Genomic DNA, 12,996 nt, shown 5'->3' on the forward strand with positions numbered 1-12,996 from the left:
GAACATTAATAAATATTTAAAGTATCCTTTTTTCCTACTGCAAACACCATACTGCTTTTCTAGCAAGTCCACAAAACTGGCTGTGTCCCCACAACAACACTTACATGTCATGTTGACCAGCTTGTCCACAGTGTGCTGCTCTTCTCCATAGCTGAGGTACTCATTGGCTACAATCTCCATGTACTGCATGAAGGACCAAACCAACAAGCCAGTCAGGAGGACACCAAAAGCACGCAAGGAAGCAAGGAACAAGATGCTGCAGTTCTTAAAATAAACTGTAGGTGTCACAACAGATTCATCAAATAATACTCATGCTCCTTCTGGGACTGTTACCACTCAAGTGCAAAAAGTGGCTGGGTTTCTAGATTCTTTGACTTCTCTTGCATGCTATGAAGTTGAGGGAAAGACCATCTCAAGACTCTATAAACTCTCGAAAGTCTCAAAATGACTCTTAACTAGGTAAGTTTGTGGTGTAATTTACTATCCAAATACAAGATACATATAAGGTACATAATATATAGTATATAGAATGTTTATTCTTCTCAATGTATCTTTTTAGGAGAATTTTTTATAATACATTGTATATATTTTATTGACATTATATTTTATAATCTCTGAATATATGTCTAACCAGCATACATGCAGTTAGCAATAATCAGAATAAAATGAGTACTGAGTAGTCTGATAATTCTCACTGTGGATAATTGATTATAATAAGAAACAGGCTCAGGGGAACAGGTAATTTCTAATATTATAAAAGAAGTTAAAATGGATAAGAAGATGCTTTGTAATATAATCTTATGAAATACTATGTTATTAAATGAGGTAAACCTCTAGACAATTTTAAAAGGTTCTTGAAGAAAAAAAGAATCAATTTTCTAAGAATATAATAAAATAAAGTAGATTTAATGTTAAATTGCCACAAGCGTAATCTTCCATTAATTATTCAGAATGAGTTTGCAGGGCCACATGTTTATTATGAAAATCATTCTCTCTGTAAACATTATACAGGTTTTAGGAGACTAGCCTGTTCCAACTCAAAAACATGATCAGAAATTTTGTCTTATTCCAACCTGGCCAACATGGTGTAACCCTGTCTCTATTAAAAATACAAAAAAAAAAAAAAATGATTCGGGCATGGTGGTGCATGCCTGTAAACTCAGCTACTTGGGAGGCTGAGGCACGAGAATCACTTGAACCCAGGAGGCAGAGGTTGCAGTGAGCCAACATTGCACCACTGCACTCCAGCCTGGGTGACAGAGTGAGACCCTGTCTCAAAAAAAAAAAAGAAAGAAAGAAATTTTGTTTTATTGTATTAATAAATGCAAATTTCTGAGTTGCTCAGTATATGTATTCACTTGCTTACCCTCCCTCAGTAGGTAGCAAAGCAGAAAAATAAATAAGGTCAAGATCCTTCCTTTCTTTGTCATCTATTTATTAGTATTGTATTGAGCACAGTAATCGTTTTCTTGTGTGAAAAAGTTTTGAACATCTTCATAATCAGGTTATTATCTTGCCAGGCCCAGTGGCACACACCTGTAATCCCAGCTACTCAGGAGGCTGAAGCAGGAGGATTGCTTGGGCCCAGCATTTTGAGATCAGCCTAGGCAACACAGTAAGACACCATCTCAAATATATATACATATATACACATACTTCTTTTCCTCCCACCATATGGTATATACAATGCTAACGGCTTGAGCCTTCCAGCCATCGCCCCTTCTGTTGTTGTTGTTAGACGGAGTTTCATTCTTTTGCCCAGGCTGGAGTGCAATGGTACAACCTTGGCTCACTGCAACCTCCGCCCCCCAGGTTCAAGCGTTTCTCCTGCCTCAGCCTCCTGAGTAGCTGGGATTATAGGCACCCGCCACCGTGCCTGGCTAACTTTTGTATTTTCAGTAGAGACGGGGTTTCACCATGTTGGCCAGGCTGGTCTCAAACTCCTCATCTCAGGTGATCCACCCATCTCGGCCTCCCAAAATGCTAGGATTACAGGCGTGAGCCACTGCACCTGGCTGCCTATTTCTTATTATTACTAGCTAACGACGTGTGACCCTTTATAGCACCTTCTCATTTCCACAGGCTGAGCAAAGTGAGGCCAATCAGCCAGAACAAAATGTTGTGGGTTCCTCCCTGCTCTGTATCACGCCTCACGCTCACACGTAACCCCATCTGTCCCTCTCTGGGGAAGACAGCATAACACAGGAAAGCCACATACCCTTTTAATTCTTGCTCAGAGCAGGCACAAAATGAGAAGGCAAGACCAGCCACCACAAAAGGAATCTTACCTGAGCTAGGTTTTCAATCCCACCCAAGCTATGGAGTATTTCCTAATAAAATAAAAGCAACAAAACACATGTAAATGATGAGGGTAGAGGGGGGAGTATATTTTACTTGCAATTTATTTACTAAGTTGTCATATTTAAAATTATTTTGTGAAGGTCTACATTCTAATATAAATATGGAAAACGTATGGTATGTCATTCATACTACCTTTAAAATAAACTATTAATAAATATGAAAGTTGGGTTGAGATGAAGAGAATGAATCTGTGCTCAGAACTGCAGCCTGCCCCCTCATTCTTCTTACCTCCTCCTGAGTCATCATAAAATGTTTGAGTTGAGAAGAGCCATTAGACACCATTTCATTCAATATTCTCATGTTACAGATGAGGTAAACCAAGACACAGAAAGAAAACCATTTTGTATCACAGACGAACCTGGATGAGAACAGCATCACCAAACTCCAAGAACCCTCCGCTAGGTCTCTGCCTAGTGTGGTCCATGAACCAGCAGCACCCGCATCACCTGGGAGCTGAACAGAAATGCAGAATCCTGCACCCACCCCAGACCTGCTCGCACTCAGTTTCAACAAGATCTCCAGGTCATACGCACGTACAGTACAGTTTGAGAAGCATTGCTCTAGGAAAGAAAGAGCTTCTCAAAATTATTAGATGAATGATCTTATTAGACCCATGCTCTAAATAAATGGAGAGAGAATTTTTGACAATATCTCCTGATACAGGACTTTAAATTGTGCAATGGACCAGCCTGGAGATCTACTAATAGTAAGTGCTCTCAGGTTAGCCACATTGTCATTTATCTATAGACAAATATTCTCAGGTGGCTTTAACGTGCTTAATTACATCTGTATTGACATCTCTCTTCTTACATAACATGCACACAAGGAAGTTACTTGAAACATAAACAAGAGCCATAATTTCAATTCTGGGAAGTGCACAGGGACGAGTACGTGAGTGTGGGAGAGAACAGTCTACTTCCGCCATGAAGCCAGTGAGCGGGCAGACTGGGGAAAGGCACAGGGGCCTTTTTCTCTCGAGGCCTCCTGGGTCAAGGTTTTCATAGTCTGTGTAAAGTGAACTTGGAAATACTAAACATACTTACATCTAAATTAAATTCTAAAAGGACATTTAGAACTTAAATAAAAATAGTTCGGTGACTACCTATTAATTTGAAGCCTCATCAATGCTATTCACTCTAGAAGAGCTATAATTAAAGAGCACGAGAATATTGTTCATATGATCTCTATTTGTGGTAGGAGGTTTCATACACATAAAAATTAAAATAACATTTAAAACCAGTTATATTTATTCAACAAACATTTTTTTTTATTCCACCTACGTAAAATCCCTGAGTCGGGCTCTGAAGGAGACACAAATATGTAGATGGCAGGGGTGCCCTTTGCTGAGCTGTAAGCAAGCATAAGGTGGGTATACAAACAACTGGAACTTAAGACAGAATGAGATAAGTGTTAAAAGTAAATTATACATGCAGTGTTATAAGGGGTCAGAAGAGAGACACCTCATTCCTGCTGAAAGGACTAAGAGACACCTCATGTGGGTGGTGGTCTCTAAATGGGGACTGGAAGGATGGATGGATTTGCTGAGTAAAGATCGGGAACAGGTGAAAATAAAGGAGATTCCAACAAAGAGAACAGGAGGCTCAAAGGTGAACAGAAATTGTGCAGACAAAACATCAAGACATGCTGTAACTCTGAGAGAAGCAGTTCCATAACTCCATGGAGGGCATTACTGGGAAAAAATGTTAGAAAATTAGGGTGGATTCCCACTGTGGGAGGACTTAGATGTGTGCCTGAATTTGAATGTTTTCAGGCAGACCATGATACCCAGTGAAAATGTGTGAGCAAGGGACTGGCCAGAATTAGCTGTGGGGACTTCCTTCCTTCTAGTCATAAAATGAACTAGAGATGGGGAGGCTATAAACTTGGGGCTCAGTTGGGGTCAGTGACAACAGGAATAAGAATGGAGAGAAAGGTGTAGTATTTGAAGCCATGTGATCAACTGAACATGAAGAAAGATTGGAAGAAAAGAAGCAAAGTTGAAGACATCAGTCTACTTCAGTGGGAGTGGCTGGGAACAATGTCATAATTAACTAACATAGGGAAAGAGAAAGGAATAGACTGGGATAGAGGAGAGCACTCTATTTTGGACATGCTGCAGTGCTGATAGGAGGCTCAGGTGAAAAAAAAATACAACAGGCCACAGAAAGTGAAGTGAGGGCAAAAGATCAAAATCTGGGAGTCGTTCACATGAAGGAGATTCATTTGAAGCTTGGGAATGGGAAGGCACCAAGGAAGAATATGATGTTTAAATGGTCATGGTAATGTTATTTTTAAATGTTTGCCATGATAAGAAATTTATTCAATAATTTTGATGATATGGGACTAAGTCAATGTTTCCCAAACCATGTGCTGGAAACAGTCATTTTATTTTGTGCAGTGGATAGAATTAGGCATGCTGCCAAAAAAAAAAGAAAAGAAAAAAGAAGAAGAAAAAGATAAAAAAGCAAGAAGAACAGAGTTTTATGGTTCAATCAGTTTGGGAAATAATTAGGCAAAACAGATTTAACAAATTCTCTATCTCAGGGCTCTTTGGAGCTGCTGTGCACTCTAAGTCTCTAAAAGAAGAACTAGTGTGCAGCTTTTTCTAAACATCCCTAACCAAAGCATGCTTCATTTCCCAGGACACGTATTACTCCTGTGGAATAAAGTTTGAGAAATGCTGCTATAAAGTAGAGGAATGAGAAAGATGCTTACTCCCTCTTAGAGAATTTTGTCATTATGTTATGTACTCAAGAATTTAACCTTCATTTATGAAGTGAACACTTTCCCTCCATGCTCCTATGGAAAGTGGAGCAAGGCCAGGAGATTGCTCACAGACCCTGGTCTTCCTTGCATTTCCTTTCCTTATATCAACAGGACTGTACCAACTCAAGAGTGTAAACTAAAGAAAACCATGACTACAAGGTATGTATACACATGGGCTTAACAGTTCTAGTTACTGACTTGAAAAGCAAATATGACTGCAGGCTTAGATTACAGCAATGTGCCCTGTGTGGCTTTTTAACCCTCAGCATCTTTCCCCTGTCACAGGCCAGGGGGTCATAAAACTGGTTTGTATATTTCTCAGTCTACTGACCTGGAGAAAGCCCCCTGGTTAATCTAAACTTCAGTTCAATCTGTAAACTGTGAACGATGTCCTTGTTAAGCTTACCTCCTGAATTGTTCCTTTTTAAAAAACAAAAATAGAGCCAATAATATAATACTGGTAGAAAGGATGTTTTTAAAAATGGAGCACATTATGCCAATACATTTTTATTACAGCCAAAACTGTCATTTCCGTTTAGGTGCTCTCATCCTAAGCCTATGTGGCAACTAAATCAATGAATGCTGAACACACTGCATAACCTTAAATACTGAATTACTGACATGACCATTTACTCCTCTGTTCAAAAATCATTAGTGGCTCCATAAAGTTTATTCTTTGGTTATGATTTTAACGCCCCTCTGTGGACTGGCCTTTACTTATCTTTCTAGGTTTGGAACCGTAAACACTCTTCTAAAAGGCTTGATATACTCGATTTGTAGGAGGATGAGAAAAAAGGAAATGTAAGAGATACTTCTAAAGTTTTCTGTGCTGAGTCTGACAAAATATGGTGCCATTAAAAGAATGAGGAATTGATTCCAAAAGTTCAAGGATGAGGGGAAGAATTGAAGAGCTCCATTATAAAGTTATTGAGTACAATATGCTACAATCATTGTTCTCAAAGTTTTGGTCTCAAACCCCTTTACGCTCTTAAAAATTACTGAGAACCTCAAAGAGCTTTGGTTTATATGGGTTAGAATGTATCTGTTTATATTTATTGCATTAGAAATTAAAAGTGAGAAATTTTTAAAACACAAGAATACACAAGTACACATGTTCCATCAGCTCCCAGGGCCATGATGTCACGAGATGTTGTGTAGCTTAGGGAAAATTCCACTGCACACATGTAAGACAGAGAGTGAAAAGACAAATAACATCATTTGGAATAATTTAGCATCATGTTGAAGATAGATTCCATCTTGTGGAACCCCTGAAAGGGTTTCAGAGACCTATAAACAGTACACGGGCCACATTTTGAGAACCACTGTGCTACTGTGTCATCGAGGTGGTTGTCTAACATGTCTCTGGAAACTTGGGACTTAAAGGGGAAAGTTTGAGGCTGAAGATATGAACTTGTGAACAAACAACAACAACAAAAAGATAGTTGAAGCCAAGAGCTTGGAAGATATGGGAGAAGACAATAAAGAAAAAAAAACTTTGGGGAAGGTTATTTAGGACGACAAGGTGAAGAAGAGGAACGTGTAAATAATACTCAAAAAATGCTGAATAACCGGCCGGGCGCGGTGGCTCAAGCCTGTAATCCCAGCACTTTGGGAGGCCGAGACGGGCGGATCACGAGGTCAGGAGATCGAGACCATCCTGGCTAATACGGTGAAACCCTGTCTCTACTTAAAAATACAAAAAAACTAGCCGGGCGACGAGGCGGGCGCCTGTAGTCCCAGCTACTAGGGAGGCTGAGGCAGGAGAATGGCATAAACCCGGGAGGCGGAGCTTGCAGTGAGCTGAGATCCGGCCACTGCACTCCAGCCTGGGTAGCAGAGCAAGACTCCGTCTCAAAAAAAAAAAAAAAAAAAAAAATGCTGAATAAAAGCTAGAGGTTCTCAGGATCAGTATAGGCAAAGAGAAAACGTGGTAAAGTATACCTGCTGCTATAAACAGGTTGGGGAATGTAAGGGCTGAGAGAAGACTACTCAATCCAACAATTTTTTCTTATTGTTTCTAACATAATTGCAGCTCAGGATCTTTTAAAGTTTTCTCTTTATCTTTGATAAGCGATGTACTATAGCTTCACTATAATGAATCCAGGTGAATGCTTATCTTTATCCTGCTTGGGACTCCAGCTGCAACTGAAATCTCAATACGTGTCTTTCTTTAATTCTGAAAAACTCTAAATAATTATATCTTCAAAATGGCTTCTCTGTCATTCCTTCCAGCCTTTCCTCATTGAAACATTCACTAAACATATAATGGAAACTCTGTACTGGCAGGAAAGATCCAATCTACAAGCTACCAGTTTGCAACCTCTAAGTCAAGGAATGAGGACTGCAGCATGGCCCAGTGTGGTCTATTTAAATGGCTTCCAGAGAGAACCTTGTACATAGAATTCAATGTGCAAGTTATGCAATACATCAGTCCTGGTGGAAAGGAACTGGATTCAGGAGACATAGCCTGACCTTTCAAGAAATATAGTATGAAAGTAGGAGAAGGACTTGAAGGAATAGCTCGGTCAAGAGAAGGACATTTTTATGGTAAGGAAAAATAGAGCGAGAGCAGGTAGAGGAGTAAGCCTTGGCCAGGAGGAGGAATATGACTTCTGAAATATGAGGAAGTAGAGTTGCAGGATAACCCAAATATTTCAAACAACAAAGAGAAAATAAGATAGCTCCCAATGGGATGGCCTTGGGCTTCCCTGTAAAACAGAGGATGATATAATTTGATCAGAATAAGGGGCAGGAGAGGGTTTGGGTGAGAAAAGTGAAGATGGTTTGGAAGAGCCACTATAGACCCTGCAGTACTGACCAAACAAGAGAGGAAAGGAACAGATACCCATGAAAAAGGCATGCCGACAGTCACTGGCTTAAGTCACAAGTCATAGTAAACCCCAGCATAGCTTTGTGACTTCAGCCAACAATTCTTGGCACCTCAAGATGTTGAACAACTGCCTGAGCACGTGGTCTTCTGTATGGAAAGAGTGCCAGGGAGGACAGACTCGGAGATAATTCCCTTCTATGGAAAGGCTGGCCGGCAGGACAATATTCGTTTAATATGTGTCTTGGTCACAAAATCTCATAAAGTCGTCTCTGAATTTTTTCCTTCAGAGGGCAGTACAATCAACCCTGTTCAATCTACCCAGAATGAGACTAAGAAAGGCAGAACTTTAGACGGGAGATTAGCAGAGTAAGACACTCTTATCAACAGTTTTTCTGAACAAACAGAACATCTCTAGCACAAATATTTGCTAGTTCAAGTCAGATTAACCGGACCTTCCTCCTGGAAAACTTTATTAATGTTATACATAGAATGTTTTCATCTAAACTGAGACACATGGGGGAATAAAAGAGGGTGCTATGAATAATTAAGTGGGAACAGTGAGCACATAAGACTGATCCAGGCAAAAGGAAACGTATGACCCATGCTCATTTATACATGACCCAAACAGAATTGCAAAAAGCAGCTCAGAAATGCATGGAACACACAGTTCTGTATGGTTGGTCACAGGAAAATAAGGATGCTTACCTACCCAGAAAACTGTGAGCAACAAGGACAGAAAGCCATTTCAAGGATGCCCTGGCTCACATATCCAATGGGCTGTGGTTAACTAAATTACAATAGCACAAGGCCAGTTTAGAACACAGTATGAGGAAGAGGACTACTCTTCTAATGGAAAGATGTGTAGTGCCCATGAATCCCAGAAGGGTCCAATCAGAGTAGGCTCTGTGGCTGGTTGGTACCAAAATATTTTCTCAAATGCCAAGTATGGAAAAGATGGTTACTTCTGAAATATGAGGAAAGTAGAGTTGCAGGATAACCCAAATATTTCAAACAACAACGAGAAAATAAGATAGCTCCCACTGGGATGGCATTGGGCTTCCCTGTAAAACAGAGGATGGTTACTTTTCCAAACTTGACACCTAAAGGAAACACATGCTGACTCAAATAATAATTCATCAATAACACCGAGTTCAAAATTAAGGGTGTGAGCTTCCTAGTAGCTTATGACGACACGGCATAAAAGGAGATACTTTTTTGGTTAAAAAAAAAAAGTGTTAAGTAAGCTTTTCTTTAGAGCCTCACAGCTAAAGCACTATGTCTCTGCTACTCAAAGTATGCGCCATGAACTAGAAGCAATAGCATCCCTGGAAAACTTGTTAGAAATGAAGAATCTTGTTTATACCCACTGAATCAGATTCTGCATGTACAAGATGTCCAGGTGATTCCCATGCACATTAACGTTTGAGAGGCACTAAAATCAGAGGCCAGGCATGGTGGTTCATGTGTGAACCACCACGCCCAACCAGAAAAAGATTCTTGACCTCAGTGCCCTCCTCTGGGAAAAGTGGGAGGCTCCTTGGTCACCTCTAACTCAAATTTGACTCTAGAGGTTGGGAAGGGATTGACCCTGGAGCAGCTAATAAAGCTCCACTGGCTGCTTCTCAGCCACATGAGCAGGCCACCACTCATCACTGCTGAGTTAGACCTAGGGAGCTGCTTGGCCTTGAACATGTTTGAAGCTGTGGCCAAGCATATACCTCCTTGAACGGTAAATGTTTTAAAATGCCAGGTAGCAAAGAAAACATAGACCAAAAAGTCCAATCCACTTAACCCCATAAGTAATACAACAGAAATATACAAATTTTTTGTCCCCATTAAAGCGCTCCGCTCAAATCTTTTTCAATAGTAGATGAGACATTCCCCATATATGGAAGCTATTGAGTTGTGAGAGAGAAAACAAAAAGTAAACATGGACTACTTCAAAGAAAAGCCCACCAGTCTTTTATTACGACTTTATAACAAGTAAAAAAAATACATATTTTTCCAACCAACCTGATAACATGGATCCCTCATTAGTAGCCTCAGACAGATTAACACTCTCAGAAAATGAATAGATGGGGCTCGATTAATCCACTCTCTGAAATAAGAAAACGAGAGAACATATTCACGTTTACAACCCCAGTGTGACAATTCATAAAAATACAAGGCTATGAAGGAGTAAAAAGAACACACAAAGCACTGAGTTTATTTGCACTGGGGACTGTTATTTGGTACTTGAACACTTCACCCATTTTAATTCAAAACACATTTAAACCATCTTTGTCAGTGTGGAGGAGAGGCCCCCAAACTTATTTGGTTTATGCCACCACCCTTCCTCACTCAGTAATATTTCATAGTACCCTAAGATCAAAAGAAAGAGCAAAATGTTCCAAAATTTACGTAGGTCCAACTTGGTAAGAATTTATGCCATAACAAATTGGTATCCGTTTGAAAAAAATAATACATTACATCAAAAGATTATTTTCATAGCCACACTCATTTATTAATGCAAGTGTGTGCATTAGTGGACACAAAACAACTTCTCAAGCCTGGGAATCAGTTTGGACTTCACCATCCTTGTTTTCTCTTCCCCCTGACTTAAATAGAGTACTTGTTTTTTTATCATAGCAACCACTGAAAACTCAGCTTTTGAAAGATATGCCATCAGCTAAAGGAAGGCAGGATGACCTAACATTGAAATCACAAACTGCCTTCAGTTGTTCATGCTGTATCTGACGGATGTTGAGGAGTACTGAGGGTGTTTTGGGTTTTGTTTTTTAGAAAATTGAAAATAGCTCACAGTGCCCCCTGGGAGTTCTCTGTAGCCCTGGGGCACTTCGGTGCTCAGTTTGGGAAACACAGGGATCAAGTTTTTTTAAATTAGTTTCCCCAGAAGCAGACCCTGAGATGAAGATTAGTGTGTGCAAGTTCATGATTGAAAACATGCTCTCAGGAGAGACCAGTAAGAGAGTGGGAGAAACAGGAAAGGGAAGAGGAGAAATCCAAGCAAGGGTATGACATCAGGCAAAATCCCCTCTTCACCCAATCAGTGGGGCTCTGGAATGTAAGTTACCACTCAGAGTTGTCCTATACTGAGGCAAGGGCACTGGGCTTTTCTATACTACTGAAGCTGTTGCCATTAGCTAAGAGCTGCAAGAGGGACTGAGGGAACATTCCCAGACACTCCCACTGGCTCTCTGTGCCTGCAGGCAAGGCAGACTCAAGGGACCTGAGGGTGGTTGGTGCAAGTGTTGTTGGACAGGAAGGTGCCAAAACCAAAAGGGTGAGAACAGGAGGATTCTGGGCAAAGCACCAATATTACCTTACAGTTCTATAGTGAGATTCAGCGGAACTCTTTGAAATCAAAGTCACAGTCACTGGATAAGTCATATTATGGCAGAAACTGAAGGTGTATGTGCCACAGGTCTGTTCAGAGGGGGAAAAAATACCTGCATTTTTGCCTCAAATATTGAATATAGCCAATAACCAAAATACCATCATCAGATTTCTAAAGAACTATTTAACTTAAAAGTATCACTTCAAAATCATCAAACGCTACAAGTATTCACTCAACTACATTTTGAGAGGCTTTCAAAAAGTATGTTTCTTTAGCAAAGAATGATTTAGTTGCAACCTTCAAAGGTCTTTAAAATAAGGACAATTGCAATTTTGCAATTGTTTTGAAAGAAGTCAGACACTAATCAAATTCAGAGGTGGTCACAAGGCCTTGCACCCAGCAGCTACTCAAATACACATGGATGACCAGTTCTCTCATTTAAACCAGTGTGGTAAAGGTAAGCACATATTGGTCTCATTTTAGGCACCTCTCACTTAGATTTAAACCTAAGGCAGCCCATCAGTCAAGACAGAATCCCTCCACTGACATGCCTCTACGAGCTCAGAAGCTGAGGTTAGCTTGGAAGGAGGAAGTCGGGGTAGGGATAGTCTATGCTCTTTGGTGACACCCACAACCCTGCCGGGCCACTGTGAACAATTTCTGTTCTGTTGCTCAGCTGTCCCACATCCAGTTATAGCTAGTAGTAAATGCAGTCAAACGTTAAAGCGTTTCAGTCAGCTCCCAATGTTGCTTCATAGGTCATAGAATGTGCACAACACAAGGTGCATTTCACATCAGTTGTTGAGGATACTTGTACCCAAAAAGTTGGAGCAACAGAGCCCAGACTGAAACTAGAACCCATGGCTTCCTGAATCTCAGTTTGATAGTTAGCATGTCTGAAACTGACTTCATGAACTCCCCCTCAAGCCTGATCCTTCCAGTCATCTAGCTGACCAGACAGAAACCTCTGGTGTTTTTCTTGCCTTCCCCATTTCCCTCACATTCTTTGCCAATTCCTCCACAAATCCTGTCTGCTCTACCTTTAAAATATCTGTCTCCACAACCTATCCACTTCTCACTATCTCCTCCACCACCACCCGGGCTCAGGCCACCGTCATCTTTTGCTTGAGCCATTGCAAAAGCCTCCTATCTGGCATCTTTGCTTCCAGCTTTGCCCCTTCCTTTACTCTCTCACATCTGCTAAGATGATTCTTTACAAACACAAGTCCATTCATGTCAAACCTCAGCCCAAATCCTTCAACAGACCCCATCTCATTCAGAATAAAAACCAAAGTCCATACCATGACTCACAGGCCCTCCAGGGCCTGGCCTCCCCATTACACCTCTGGCCTCATGTCTTTCCACTGCCCCTTGTTCACTCCCTCCCAGTCATGCTGACCTTCTCATTACATGGCTGGGCCAAGGTCCAGTGCCTAAGGTGCTTCCCATGAAAGCCTTCTGTGGCTTTTCAACCCTGGAAACTCATAAAGAATTTGAAAGATGTTCTCCATGATATGAGGCCAGTCACCTGCAGTTGTTCTAACCACAGGGTATGTTGTGTGGAAGTGGCCAACATAGCACAGACTGAACTCCTGAGGTGAGAAAGAGAGGCTGAGTGCTGCCATGCACTGGAACTCGGAAGCAGAAGGTGGTCCCGGCCAGGTGACACTTGCTCACACTGCCCTCTAAGCTAGTTCCATAG

General features: G+C 40.9%; 1 protein-coding gene across 12 annotated transcripts in view; it reads right to left on the reverse strand.

Moving 5' to 3' along the window:
- NEK10 (NIMA related kinase 10) overlaps nt 1-12,996 on the reverse strand; it is a 273,507-nt gene that overhangs the window by 227,489 nt on the left and 33,022 nt on the right. For all 12 annotated transcript variants that reach the window (XM_033212845.1, XM_033212839.1, XM_033212837.1 and 9 more), the window contains exons 6-8: nt 9,971-10,055; nt 2,289-2,330; nt 105-183 (exon numbers count right to left, since the gene is read on the reverse strand). In XM_033212845.1, coding sequence (XP_033068736.1) covers nt 105-183; nt 2,289-2,330; nt 9,971-10,055 — 206 coding nt within the window. The remainder of the gene's footprint in view (nt 1-104; nt 184-2,288; nt 2,331-9,970; nt 10,056-12,996) is intronic.

Source organism: Trachypithecus francoisi, unplaced genomic scaffold (genome assembly GCF_009764315.1).
Source record: "Trachypithecus francoisi isolate TF-2019V2 unplaced genomic scaffold, Tfra_2.0 Lachesis_group0, whole genome shotgun sequence".
In the NCBI taxonomy this organism is placed as follows: Eukaryota; Metazoa; Chordata; class Mammalia; order Primates; family Cercopithecidae; genus Trachypithecus; species Trachypithecus francoisi.